This window comes from Dermacentor silvarum, chromosome 3, assembly GCF_013339745.2.
Source record: "Dermacentor silvarum isolate Dsil-2018 chromosome 3, BIME_Dsil_1.4, whole genome shotgun sequence".
In the NCBI taxonomy this organism is placed as follows: Eukaryota; Metazoa; Arthropoda; class Arachnida; order Ixodida; family Ixodidae; genus Dermacentor; species Dermacentor silvarum.
In genome coordinates this window covers 228434596-228449267 of record NC_051156.1, presented here as the reverse complement: position 1 = coordinate 228449267, position 14672 = coordinate 228434596, and the positions used below count along the sequence as shown (strand labels likewise).

Below are 14672 nucleotides of genomic sequence, written 5' to 3'. Positions count from 1 at the left end.
ATGGAAACAACTCAGGAAAAAGCAAGCACTCTGTGGTATTCAATTTTTATTCCGTGGGAAGTTACTCCTTTTCAGGGGTCAATCGTACTGAATAAAAAGATCAATTTTATATTCATGATTAGCACTGGGACCAAGACAAGGAAGAAAAAAGGCAAGTACAGTAAAGAGAAAGGACGCATGAGATACATAGATATATACATATAGTCTAAAGTGAGCTCCCCCGAGTATAAATCTTGAGGACGCGAAGCGTATTAGGAGAACTAGTGAGGAAGCTCCCACTCGGTCAGCGTCAACGGTAGATTAAACTGAATACGCACGCGCTGCCGTTATCACAGCGCACTGGGAATTCTACGTGGTGATGTGAACACAAAGCGACACTTTTGACGGCAGCCCCGGCCATGAAGACTGCGACGATTATTTGCTCCCGGCTGATACACGAGCACACGCCGACTTATCGCTTCCGTATATGGCGGGCTTTGCAGCGGAGAAAGGCAAAAGCACCTTTCCCCTGCAACTCGCGCTACGTCTTCCTTGATTACAGTGGTTGTGAAAGGGCAGAGGGAAAGGGGAAGTACGTACACACCTAATTCCCCGCCCTCTCGTTAGTGTGACGCTTCGATCGGCCGGCGCCCTTCGTCCGCTCGCGTATGGCGCAGGAGCAGAATCGATGGCCACCACCGAGCGTCAGAGCGAGGAAGGACGGTGCTTGGCTCCGCTTGCAGCACCAGCAGTGCCCTTCTTCCACTTTTCCTACTTTCTATCCCCGCCCCTCAGATGCTGAGCCGTGCTCCCTATAAGGGCTGCAGAAACATGCATCTTTTCTCTTCAACCTCTACTGCCGCGGCTGGCGTCGCACTGGGCCAAACACGAGAGGATCGCAGTCGGCCTCGCGTCGTGTGCGACAGAGAGTGCGACGACCGCCGGGCGCTTTCGAGCACAGGTGCCAAAAAAGTGAGCGCCCATTTTATAGCGTCAACTATTTCTTAACAAAGAAAAATGGGGAATGAATAAAGAAAGCAACGCAAGGATCGAGTGTTCGTTTTTGCTAAGCTGTGCGATAGCAGACGACACCATATCGCAAGGCCACGTCTGTGGGACGACAGATTCTTGAAACTTGAGAACAGCTTGCCGTTCGTGAAGTCGTCGAGCTGGCATGGCGATACAAAATATGGTTCTCCGTAACACGCGTTCGACAATGGTGGCAGCGCGTCCCAAGAGCGTAATGCGTCCATCGACGCAGGTACTGTCAGGAATTGCCGTTCTCCGCTAACTTAAACAGCGCTGAAGCTGACTTAAGGCGGGAATCCAAGGGAACAAAGATAGTGATTGAACGGCGGTCTGTGCCAATTCTTTTCAGTCGTGACATTTTCTCCATCTGTAGTGTACTTATAGGTGGTGTGCTTGTGGTGAGAGATTCAGCTGCATTTCTCCGTCGCGAGTTGTGACACTTCGTCCTTTCAATCGTAATTGCGTAATTACGATAAATCCTGAAAGCACGTACTTGCGTATCTAATTAAGTAATTGCGGTAAATCACATAAAACACAGTGACCCTAAGGTCACTTTGTAATATGTGCTTGTTTGCTTCTGTAATGTTGTGCGAATTCTCTATTTCTACGCATCAACCGCGAAGTGTAGTCGGTACTACCTCAAGCAGCAAACATCTCGGGTCAATAAGAAAAATGCATAGCAGAATTTAGGGGTGCTTAATGTGTTAATAAGGTCACGTTTATAACGTCTTCTTGCCCTTTCCAGACGAGTGAGAAAGAGTTTTTGCACGCGTGCGCAAACTGCTGCATCAAGCAAAATCTGATTTCGAATTGGTAGTTCTTATTATTTCCCACCACAATTTTCCTTTTACTGGTTGTACACGGCGGTGTCTAAGCTCGGAAAGGATGTTTTAAAAATCAGTAGCCCCTCCCCTATCGAAGAAATGGGGGTAAGCGAAGCTTGTCGCGTGTTTCTTCGGTGTTCCTCCGTTCCTCCTAACGAATTACACTGGCGAGTACCACGCTGTGCTCGAACCAAAACCGGTCACACGCACTGTAGTTGGCTCCGAAGTTCCTGTTGAGAAACTCGCGTTGAAACCTGGCCGTCACACCGGGGAAGTTCGTGCTAGCGTTGCCGAGGCGTGCACCGCCGCTGTCTAAACCGTTGTCGGGTTCCTGGAGGGCCTGGACATGGCGCTCCCTCAACTCCGGGTCCGCGGCTCTTCGCTGACATTTCGCCTGGGCCTCGGAAGCCCTCACGCTAGAATTGGCACTTCGACGACGAGTCCTTTCCCGAGCGCGTTCATTGTGGATGGATTTCCATAAAATTGCTTCAAAATGAAATCTGTCCGCTATGTAAGACAATGAATGGCTCATACCCCCGTAAACGCGGCCTCCCCATTACGGCGACAGAAGAGAAGTGAAATTCTACGCTGGAATGATTAGCGACAACGCAGGCAGCCGTGGCAGCAGACGACGACGACGAGCACAGTGTTCCTTTAGGTACCCGCTGGCTTGCACGCAGGAAATGCTTAACCGCCGGCTAGGGCATGCGACCGTAGTCTAGAGCATCGGTATGCTGTGATAGGGGTCTTCTGTATGTTTATTGATTAAACATAATGTATAGACATATACAATTATATTCGTAACATCACGGCGACCAGTAGCACATAGCAGCCCACATTATTAGGCTGCACTATCTCCGGGATCGGCCCACGGTAAGAGGCTAGAGACGCATACCCGATACGGAAAAAGTGGTGTAACTCGCGAAGAATGAATGAATTCGTTTATTAAGAAAAGGGAGGACCGAAGGTCACTGGTGGGGGAGGAGCAGGGACATAGGAGGAGAGATAGACACCCACTAAATCGCGCGAGCCAGGCCGCTAGCAACGCCGAAGTGGGCTAATTTTACCAGGAGATCAGGGTTTTCGAGAATGTCGTTCCGTAAAGCTTCAATGTGGCAGTGCAGAAAGATATTGCTGTCGTCTCGATACATATTTAACGTGGGACAGTGTAAAATGAGATGCTGCAAGTTGGCTTCGCATACGGAGTGGCAGAAGGTGCATATTGGGGAAAAACTTTGTCTTCGAAAAAGAAAAGCATCCGCAGTGCTTAATGAAGTGGCGACGCAGGAACCTGAATCAGGTGAGATATACGGGCGTCTGGTGGCAGCGCTCTTGACTGCGCGGCGTTTGGGACGCCCACAGCAAGTGGAACTTAATTTACAGCCGCGCCATCCCTCGTTTTACGAGACAACCAACACGCGTTCTCAATTTCCGCTCTTCTCTCTCACTCGGCGCGCGCTGCTGAGAACCTTTCAGCGTTGCGGTCCGAGGCGGACGCCGACTGTCGACGAGCGCGTGCTGGACAATTGCCAATTCCGAAATGCGGCCGGCTTCATCCGCGCGGCCGACCTTGCCGCTCGCCCGTCGGCTCGTGCGCCCAGTTCGGCACGGCGCTGCTATTTCCGGCAAGCAAAACAGGAAGAGTAAACGCCAACGCCGGAAAAACGCTGGGGGAATAAACACACAGGGACCAATCTCACCATTAATACACAACGCAGGCCCCCTTTATCCATAAGCATCCTTCTCGCTACTCTTATTGACGCAAGCGCTGTTCCGCCTCGCTGTCATCGCGTCGCTTCATCTGTGCTCGTCGAGCCGGTAGCCGTATCAATCCGTCGCCTGACAAGGAAACACTGGCCTCACATCGCCGTTTTGCCCCTGCGACGACTTCTGTAATACAGCAATGCTTCAAGCGGTGACATTGACCGTGCGCTACGAGAGAAACGAGGTACAGCGTATTCGACGAGCAACGACCGCGACGTCCATTTTTTTTTAAAGCTTTTCTTTGCGAACCTCGCCGGACCGTAGGTGCTGCGGCGTGCGTGGCTGTTCTCTAGCGGAATAGGCCAACCAATCACAGAGGAGGACGCGCGGCGCTGGTTTCCTTCCGCATCACCAGATGGCACTCGCCTCCGCGCATCTGCAGTGACTTGGATGGTAAGAACCGAAACAAAAAAGACCATGGCCATTTATTCATCCAGTGGGACCCGTAGTTACGTAAGGCACACCTACCAGAAGCGCTTGGATTTAAAGTGGACAGAAGCATCAACCGGTCAGCAGTCGAGAGAAGCAAGATACGTTTAGAGTATTGGTGGAAAAAAAGCAGGCAAGAGCGTGATACGACCAGATCCTTTACACGCATAGGTAGCGGTACAACGTAGATAGAGAAGTTTTAAAGAATGGAAGAAAGATTAAAGAGATGTATAGAAAAATGTTAGAATGAAAAACGAGTACAGCATACTTGAGTAACTCAAACAGGCTAGGTGACTACTTGTCGCCGCCCCGTTTAAAAGGGGATGCCAATAAATCATCATCATCATGACCGCGGCAGCGGCGGATGCCGGCCGTGCGGGGAAAAAAAAAAGAACAGAAAGCTTCACGAATCCGCGGCAGCGTTGTATTCACCTGTCTACAATGCCTCAGTAAAGCCTTACGTGTCAGTTTCTGCGGGCATATTCAATAAACGTACGCTCATGTTTCGACTCTTTATGCACTCACACAAGCGCTTCGCTGTATTCCAACTCGTTGGATCTGCTGCATTCTTTTACTTGATTTGGAGCACCCACGGTCATTACCATTATTCACCGTTTCCGGTATGTCATCTAGTCACACATTACGACAAGGCCTCGGAGCTTCGAAAGGAGGCAGCTAGCTCCAGAGTTCTCTCAGCGGCCTCGTCTCTGCATAGATGGTCATCTGACCTTCCATGAACAAGAGCGAATCCTATGTCGCCTACAGGATGTGAACCGAACGCTGCTCGCTGAGTACATGTTTGCCCCCCCCCCCCCCTCCCCCATGTCATCGAGGTGATCCGATCCGTAGGTTAGATCTTCTCGGTTCTTCTATAAGCGATAACGGATGGGCACCCCACACAGAATGATAAAATTTCTTAGAGGACAAGTCCGGTAGGAAAGAAATAACAGTCGATTGCTGTTCCATCATCTACTACAGCAAGATCCCTCTGGAAGACAAATGTATGGTGAATGGCGCTGCAAAGGTGGCACGCACAGGAACACTAACACGAAAAACGACCATCAAACACAACAGACGTCTTTGAGTTACAACTTTCGTGCGTCACATGTGCCTTCTGATGTGGTTTCGCGCGTGTCAATGTTCCATCAGAAAAAAAAAAAATTATCTGCACCTGTTAACCTGATCTCTTTGTATACATGTATGAAGAACGCTAGCGAAATAATGAACAGTTGTTAGTGCGCAAGGCCCATGTTCGACTCTTGTTTTTAGTGTTCCTTTGTGTGCATTAACCCTTGCAGCGAAAGCAGTCATGCCATACCAGCCAGCCCTCGTCGAAGCACTTCTACATGAAAGACAACCAAGCCCAAAGAAACGAAGAAAGCTGCAAGAGGAAAAAAAGAGAAATAAGCCGTGCGTTACGTGCACGTCCGCCCCTGTTTATCCCACCTTTGTGGTCCATCTTTCGCGCTGGGCGTGTGCCTTCGTCAAGGAATACAACGGCGATAATGTTGTCCCGTCAGCGGCAACCTTGTCAGGAGCGCTTGCTAACGTCTCGCTATGCCACGATCGGCGCGAACGCAATATTCTGAACGCTGGTGATCATTCCAGCGACTGGAGAGATATTCTGAACAATCAAATTCCGTCACACGGTCAAAATGGCTGCTTTTTGCGCTAATCAGAAAGGCCATATCAGCCAATCAGAAATGAGCAGATGGCGAATTCGACAATACGGCGGCATTAGAAATTGGCCAGAATAGCACCCCGGTAGCGATGAAAAGCGAATCTCTGTCTTTTATTATACTCATTTTCCTTTCGATAGCGGAAGCAAGACTCTGCGTGCCAACGCCATCACGCTCAAGTTACGACCAATCTTCCACACCCATGAAAGCATATCTAGTCTGCGGGTACGACCGAAAATGTTGCTGTTCTTTTTTTTTTTTTTTCTAGCGACACCTGCACGTGAACGAACGTGTTGGAACTGTTAGCTTGAGAAAAGAACCGGGAGGGCGAGCTTCTGGCCACGAAGGGTCGGGTGCACGCTCGATGAGGACGATCAGATAATGCGGCGGGACACGCAAAAGACAGAACTGATAAAGTGTTTGCAACACGAAACCGTCCGAAGCGACGCGAATCCTGCTCCCTCCTCCCTGGTGGAGTCATCGCCTGGACACGATAAAGCGCGCGACACTGGAAGGGGGGACCAAAACGTCTCTCGCGTGCAGAGCGAGGCACGAGAGCCCTTCGATAAACGTATATCTGCGACTGATTACTGGCCTCTCCGCGCGGCCGCCGTGTTTGCGTACTCCGAGTGGCGTGTGGACGGTCGCGCTAATTTAATTCGGGTGACAATCGGAACCGAGCAGTCTCGCTCCCCATTGCGCTAAGCGACGACATCGGCGCGCTGTTGCCCGCGGCGGCGACAAGAAAGAGCGAGGCGGGGCTCCTCGCGGGACAAAGCACGCACGGTTCCGCATACCACGAAGCTGTACGCTAACTGTATGCCCACACAGAGATATAGCTCACCGTACTCTCGACCGATCACTTTCAGTTCGCGTGGATTGTCTGTAAGCTACAGGAATTGGCAGCTCGAAGGAAAGACACGCGTCCAATCAGTAGCCCATCGACGTAATGCGTCGACGATAGGACGATGGAGATGCCGCTGCAAAAGTGTTTCTCTCCCGTATGTTGCACTGACACGGGCTAAACGATGAGATATGCCACCGCCAAGTACGCATGCCCGACAAGCTTCATGCAGTCATATGATAAGACGACATTCCTCAAAAATCGCGCGTTTGCAGCCAACGACGGAGCGACAGCATCTTTTTTTCTACTTAGTACCGACACAGTTACGGGCCATCGTTACAGCAACGCCGCCGACAGTTGGCTCTGCTCCGTTCGGCAGCCGAGAACAGACGTGTGTAGCAACGGCAGCATAGATCGGTTTAAGCCGAGGAATGCCGCCGAACAATCAATCACCGCCGCCGACAGAGGAAACCTGCTCCCGCTCGACGCCCACCACCTCCGACGAAGTTTGCTTCCTCTACCACTGCTCCTCACAATTGTCTGTGTGCGACACAAGGGCAGGGTACCGCATCATCGCAGTTTCCAATGCATGTACGCCTAAGCATCGCCAGTGACACGGCGCTACGCCGCCGCTTCTGCGCAGGGGCTCCTGGAAATAGCTGTTGTGTAAACCTGAACGGCAGCCGCTGGCATTGCTCATTGTGCGGTCCTAAAAGACGCAATCAACGTGGCCTTTCCGTATAGCGCATATAGCCAGCGAAGTAAGCAGCTTTGCCGCGCGGCTACCTACAGTGTGCGAGCACAAGAAAGGCGGCGAGGACATGCAGCATGGCGCCGGCAATAGTCAGGTGCATGCGCTGTGGACGTGGCTTAACCGATGTATTGACGATAGTGTGACGTCACACGTCAGCTGCGCACACAGCTCATGACGGTCGCAAAGGTAACCACGCTGAAACGTATGACGTGCAATCAGCTTAAATGATAGGTGCATCGCGAAGTAAGGAGGAACAACTTTATTAAATTGAGAAAGGGGGGAGCTGGCTGGCAGGCGGGTTCTAGGAATCCGTTGGTTCTACCCGTCGTCTTTCTGTCAGCCATAGCCGAGTGAACATTCTGATGCTGCGATACAGCAGTTGTCATCGCGCTCGTATTGCAGTTGTTCAGGCAGCTGCGATATCACGTCAGGGTTTTAAAGCCTAATTCGCAGTACAGAGTTCGTCAACAGATATACCTTAAGGATATACGAGCATTATGAAGCACGCTACATGAGCGCCAATAGTATCATTCTGGTGTAATGAAAACTACAGGAGCGGTGAAACGAAAGCCGCGCATTTCAATGCTGGAAAACCGCGAATTATGTACATCCACGGCCGACGCGTTCTCGAATGGGCGCGGCCTGTGTTTGTAACGCCGGCAGCTGGAGAAACCATGACGCAACTCTTGACGTCGGCGGTACCGGTTCAGCACGCGAGGAAAGTATGCGGATGGTCGGCGCGGGAAATGCGCACCTGCTGCCGCATGTGTCGCTATAGCAGCCGCGTCAAATCGGTTCACACTGCGGTTCCCAGCTGTGATTACGCGCTCACACTGCCGCCCACACGACTTTCAAATAAGTGTTTCTGGTTGCGTCTCTGTATCGCAGAACATCGACGCGAGGACAAAGGACCAGCTAAAGGCGACTCTTTCCGCTCTGGGAACTTGTACAGGTCTTAGTTTAGTCTTCCTTCTATCCACGCTCTTTAAGGATAACACGGTTATAAAAATGCGATTTGCACAGCCACAGCTATAATACCACTTGGTGCGCAAAATTGGGCCCGCTCAATGTTGCTCGTGTGCCGTTCGATAACGATATATCTCGCATGTTGACGCGTCCACATTAGGAAGGAGGAGTTCGCTACGCAGGTGGGCGTCTATAGCTTAGGCAGCACTTGAGAATATTACGCTGTATAGTTTATTCTCCGATCATGTCTTGCTCGATACCTTGTTTGTTGTTGTTATTTTTAAGGTGTGGAACAGCTTCAACCGCTTCAATGTCACTTCAACGTGCCATTTTGCCCACCTCTACATGTTTTTCTTCTTTTTTCATGTTAAAGAACCCCATGTGAGCAAAACTAGTCCGGAGTGTCCAACTTGGTGCGCCTCACAATCAGATCGTGCTTCTGGCACGTAAAACCAAACAATTTACTTTAAACATCAGAATGGTCATTCACCGCTTTACAGTAAATAAGTTACTCGTAGCGCCGTAGCTACATAGAAGTCAAACTGAGTGCACGAAGTACCTCATTCAATGTTTGGTTTTACCCACTCCTGCTTAAGGCCTGGAATTCAGGCTAGCAGTATTCAATAAATAAATAAATTAATTAATTTCGACAAATATAACGCCACTTTTTTTTCCCAATATTTCCGGGGTCAGAACACGCCTTACGTTATATTCGGATACGGGACACGAATATACGGCGTTTTCCTTGTTATTATCATTTTTTTATTTGCTCTGGCGCTCCAAAGTCATCGAAGTCGCGAGGCAGATCACCGCACAGTGCGCGAAGAGCTTTGGTGCGTTCGATTGTGTCAGGAGCATTTCTGAAGTGCTGCCTAACCTTGGTGGCATGGAGGACGACGCCGTTCGTACGACGACGGTGACAAAGGCGTACGCAGTGACAACGAGTAAATTGTGCATGCACTCGTCCTTTCTGTTTGTTTGTTTATTTATTTATTTTAATGAATATTTTTGTGCGACAGCATTTTGCAGTAACGATAAATAAAGTCTTCCGGTCATTTCCTCGTTCGCTGCGGCTTCGCGTAGTATCTATCTATCTATCTATCTATCTATCTATCTATCTATCTATCTATCTATCTATCTATCTATCTATCTATCTATCTATCTATCTATCTATCCATCTATCTATCTATCTATCTATCTATCTATCTATCTATCTATCTATCTATCTATCTGTCTGTCTGTCTGTCTGTCTGTCTGTCTGTCTCTCTGTCTGTCTGTCTGTTGGTCGGTCGGTCTGTCGGTCGGTCTGTCCGTCGGTCGGTCTGAAATAAGGTCGTTACAGGAGCTACCGCCGTCAATGGTACACAGGCCGTGACGTTTTAATTTATGAATATCAAGCAAATAAATCTCGGGGGAAGCGGAGCATTTCCGCCACTTGGGCGCAAAGCCCACATGTGCGGTGTCGCATATGCGTCCAACATAGTGCCGCACTGGTTGCAGAAACAAACTGCACGGGAATCCTTGTTCACAATACACAGCGCGAAAAAGACTAGCGAAGAAACGGCAAACACAGGCGCTGACTCGCACTCTTATACGCCCTTTTTGCTCGCAGTGTTTTGCCAAGATGGAACCGCACCAACTCGTCCAGTTCTCAGTTCCGATGAAGGCGATCCTTACCCGGCCCCGTAAACCCTTGACGCCGACTGTACACTAAAGAAGGAGGAACTAGCAGAAGTTGCAGGCAGGAACAGTCATGGTTTCGGACACACTGTTTCAGATTCCGCGCTGCAATTCACAGTACGTGTCAGGTAAGCGGCGTTCCAGAGCAGTTCACGTTCTTCGAGCCCTCGCGCACACATCGATAAACGAGGGCCGCACTTTGCGTCCGTCATCCGACTTGGCTGAACATATCTTCACTCCCGGGACAGGCTGGCGCCAATGAGCCACTCCCGTGTAGTACGAATACATTCGGGCACATTGGACAAATATTTGGCAAGTACATTTTTTTTTCATTATTTTAAGCTTCCTTATCCGTTCAAGGCACAGTTTAGCCATTAGATACCACATACAACGGCGAAAACGACGCGACCGACGATAAAGAATGCATGTACTACGCGCGAAAGAATTTCTACATTATGCACGCCAGGGACTCGCGAATAATATTCTATGCATGCGTAGAATTAGCGGCAACAACTGCTGCCGCGTGCGATGCTTCGCAAAATGTCTGGATTTCAAGGCGTACACCTCTCTCAGTTCGAGTTACGGCAGACAAAGTCCTGGTCTTTTAAGGCTAACGGGAACAAAATTTCCTTTTGGCTAAATTAGGTATAAATCAGTAGTATAGACTAATTAAGCAATCTTGACAAAGCTGTACATGGGGCAGGTAATTGTCAAATTCCCATGAGCAGTCTTTAAATGGCACCGATGATTAGTTATTGGCATCGCCTTTGAAACAGGGCAGTAACAAATAGTCGCCTAGCCTGCTCAAGTTTATCAAAAGCATGCTATACATGCTTTCTTCATTCTAGCATTTTTGCGTACATCTCCGTATTCTTTTTTCTCTTCCATCTGCGCTGTACCACGCACCTGAGCAGACAACGCGTGCACCTGACGGTCAGTTGATGTAATGTAAACTTCGGCACATTGCCTCCGTAATCAGCTACAAAGACTCCTCTCATCACAGACTCTCTCACAGATTGTCAGTGCCTATAGAATCGTGCAGAGAAGCTGCGTTGGATCCCAACGTTCTGACTTTTACGTCATTTACAGCGACCTGTAATGCGACGGCTTCAAGAAAGGTCTATTCTTTTTCGTGACGCACCCATTCGTATTTTGAACGCAAAATATTGCGCAGAGGCCTTCTTCATCTGAAACGAGGCTTTCTACGCGATCCAAAATTTTGTGCATGGATGAACGACAGACACAAGACAGACTTTTGTCGAAACCTGTAATTATAGACCAACTAGCCCGGCAACACGCTCCTTTAATGTTGATTTTGCACCGAGCACGCACTCTTCAGGACAGTCCGGTTTCTCGACATTTTGACGAGTCTCGTTGCATGTATACGTTAGTTGGAACTAAGCGATTAGGGTTTGTGTCACGGTACGAAAAATTATGCGCACGCAGTTATTACATAGCTGTTATAGCAATTCAAAGGTACCAGGTGTTGAGTTTATATGTCTTCAGCCCCAAAATGATTTATTTTCACCAAAATTTCCTTTTCTGTTGCTAGGCTGTACTAAGCCATACAGTAAACCTGACCAACAGCCGCACGCTGAAGCAGTCGTCACCCGCTAAAGCTTAAATTGATGTTTAGCTCTTCATTTCATAAACTACTGAGAGAAAAGGATGAACTGGCGAGGTCTGGCAAGCTTCAAGGCTGCATCAATGAACGTGGTCCCTCAGTTGGTTACAGGCGTAAATGAATCATCCTCTTGGAATGGGACATTCTATATATTGCACATTATGTACAAGAGCATCCCCTTTGTACAAGTACCCGTCTGTGCCGGCAACGCGGTAAGAGCCCCGCGAAGTAGAAGCAATGAAGGTCTTTTTTTATGTTCTTGTTACTGTTTTCTGTTGATAGTATCGCCGCATAAGACAAGGGCATTTGGCTGGCAATGCCAAGAATGTACGTTTTGACACGTTGTAGCTGCACAGTAGGTCAGCGGAGAAATGACTCGAGACTTAATCAATATCGTTGACTTTGCAGCCCAGCAAAAGAATAAGAGATGAGTGCTGCGCCACCTTCACGTGAAGTGTTCCGTGGGAACGCAATACAAACAACGAATTGGCCTGCTCTCCGTTGTAATTTTTTTAGCTTTCATACACTCATTTTTGATCTTATTACGTTAACTTCATGCTGTGGCCTTAAATATTGCCTTAGAACAAGGAGTTTACCGACGGTTTCCTCGGAAGCGTTACATGCAAATTACCGCTAGCAGACGTCATAGCTTGTCAGGCTACGCAGTTTCGTCTAATCTCGCACTGATTGGAGTAAAAATAAATAAATTAAAAAAAGCTAATAATTAGAAGTTGCAGATGGCAAAAAAGTGCTCGTAAACACGGACATTTGAGAAAACGGGACAGTGAGTGAGTAAAAAATTAATTGCTCAAGGCGATATCGTATGTAGTCATCGGTCTGCTGTTAAATATACCTACGAAAAGCAGCCTCCATTCTTAGCATTGCACTTGAAGCTAAGCTTTCGTACCGTCAGCGGCGCGCCGTTTTCTATCGCGCGCTGTTGTTTCGCGCAAAGTGAGATCTTTTTTAGTAACTGAGAGAAATAAGAGACAACAAGTCGAGAAATAGAGCCTTCTGGAGAGCCGTTCTTAAAAGAAAAAGCGAAAATTTTGCAACGCAGTTCACTGGCGACCAACACCGCGATCACGGTCAAGTGCTCCTGTGTCGGTAGTAGCAAGAAGCCCTGTCGACGGTACAGGAGCCAATTTGTGACACGTAGAGAGATGCGTCGCTAAGGAAGGACGGCCGTTCGGTCAATAATCACTGGCGGCAAAAGCGCGCAGCTCTCACAGGAGCGGATGAATGCGATGCGGCCAAGACGTTCGCTGCGCCGCCAGACGACGACGTGCTCGGCCCATTCATTGAACCGAACCGAACGAGAGTAAAGGAATGCACAGCGGTTGACAGGCAGTGCCGCTTGCAGTGCGCCTGGGGGTGCGTTATAACGCTGGAGCAAGACCAACTGGGTGTGCATTTAGGCAGCGGAAAGTGCGCAAGCTCGAAGAGCATCGCCAAAGGAGAACCTCGCAGCGGCCGGGCTCGCGCCCAACGCCGTTCGCGCTAGCGCCGCGGACAGAGAGCCGAAGGAGTACTCACCGGGCGCCGTCTGCCAGCTCAGGCCCCCGATGAACATCTTCCTGCAAGACAAGAAAGGGGGCGTGTAAGACGGGACCCCGCGAGAGAGCTGGGCGCGCGCGATCGCGGAAACGGACCCGGGGTCGTGGGCCGCCTCCGTGGGGCTGGCCGGGTTGGTCGGCTGACTGTCGTTTTCCATGATCATGGTCACACGGGGGCGGCGAGAAGCGCTTCTTTCCGAGCGGGGGCTGCTACACACTACTAATCACGGGCACACTCTGGCCGAGCAGACGACGACGCCGCGCACAGATGGGCGCACGACTCGGGACGACAGCACTCGCCGGCGCTGGGCTACGCTAAACGCAAATGACTCCTTGCTCGGCTGTACACTACGCGAACATGGCCCTCTGTGCAGGCCTCGACTGAGAACACGCACGACGCTTTTGGCTCACCCCGCCGCCGGAGCGCCGCAGCCGCGCAGAGGGCGCCGCGGGCGCCCACCGCGAAGCCCCCGGTGAGCCACACCATTGGCCCTCGGCGGTGGCCGCCGCGTGACGTAATTCACCGACGTCACACGTTGCGCATTCGCTCTCACTGCACTGGCCCTCACCCTCGGTTGTAAATAGCGGGCGCACCGAGCCGCCTGCAGCAGCGGCGACATCCCGCGGCCGACGCGGGAAGCGCCGCGCCCGGCTCCCACGCACCGCGGCGCCGTTTCTGTACGCGCGGCGGCGAACGATCGGCCGGCCTCCGCTTTTGTTTGCTTCCCAAATTGTTAAATTTAATTACAATGAGAAGATACTCGCGGCTGCGGGAAAAGCGGGCCTCTCCTCCTCGGTCACTCGCCTCTCACGGCGCCAACTTATTAGGCGCGCTACGTCGGAAACGAATGCTTTTGAAATAAAGTTATTCGCCGGTTTAAATGCGTGCGGGCGCCACAACGATAACACGTGTAGGCCTTAGGCGGTCTTCGTGGAAAAGGAGGAGGAGAAATGACTGGCGGAAATGAGTCGCTTCGTATCACGCAGAAAGCAGGCCGGTGGGGTAAAACTTGATTTTCTGCCTTCGACGCAGACACTAGAGAGCTACGACAACGAGTAAATATAATACAAATGTATTATTGCGCGTTAGTTGCGTCGTCCGTGCGCAGAGCGAGAATAACACTAAAATGCGCTCATAAAGGAGCCGCTCCATCAACTCCACAGCTACATTCGTCCCAGCCCGCCTTCGCACACCCAGATACACACACGAAGTGTCCCCGATATTTTGACACATTTTCCTAATAAATAATTTAGATGAACTTACCTTTATTTCGCTTCACACATAATATTCTTTTGGCTCACAGCAATAAAAATATAATGAACACCCTGCTTGAAAAGTTTATTGAAACACATGATATGCTTCCTGCTACTGACACGTGCTTGTCGTTGAAAGTGGCCTTGCTTGTGGACACTACAGCGAAACGCGTGAACACTTGAAGTAATGAAATGTTTCAACACTTGGCGCAATGTGCTGCTGAACAAGTTCCAACAACTTGATCTGGCTCGATCTCCACTTAACGATATACTGTTTACAAAAGGTCGTG

At 50.0% G+C, this 14672-nt stretch overlaps 1 protein-coding gene across 4 annotated transcripts in view; it reads right to left on the bottom strand.

The window, feature by feature from the left end:
* Positions 1–13548, bottom strand: part of LOC119446839 (RNA-binding protein Musashi homolog Rbp6) — a 648548-nt gene extending 635000 nt beyond the window's left edge. For 3 of the 4 annotated variants that reach the window (XM_037711402.2, XM_049664456.1, XM_037711403.2), the window contains exons 1-2: positions 13225–13548; positions 13109–13149 (exon numbers count right to left, since the gene is read on the bottom strand). In XM_037711402.2, coding sequence (XP_037567330.1) covers positions 13109–13149; positions 13225–13292 — 109 coding nt within the window. In that variant the 5' untranslated portion in view covers positions 13293–13548. The remainder of the gene's footprint in view (positions 1–13108; positions 13150–13224) is intronic. The other variant, XM_037711404.2, reaches the window with a different exon arrangement.
* Positions 13549–14672: the final 1124 nt, after the last annotated feature.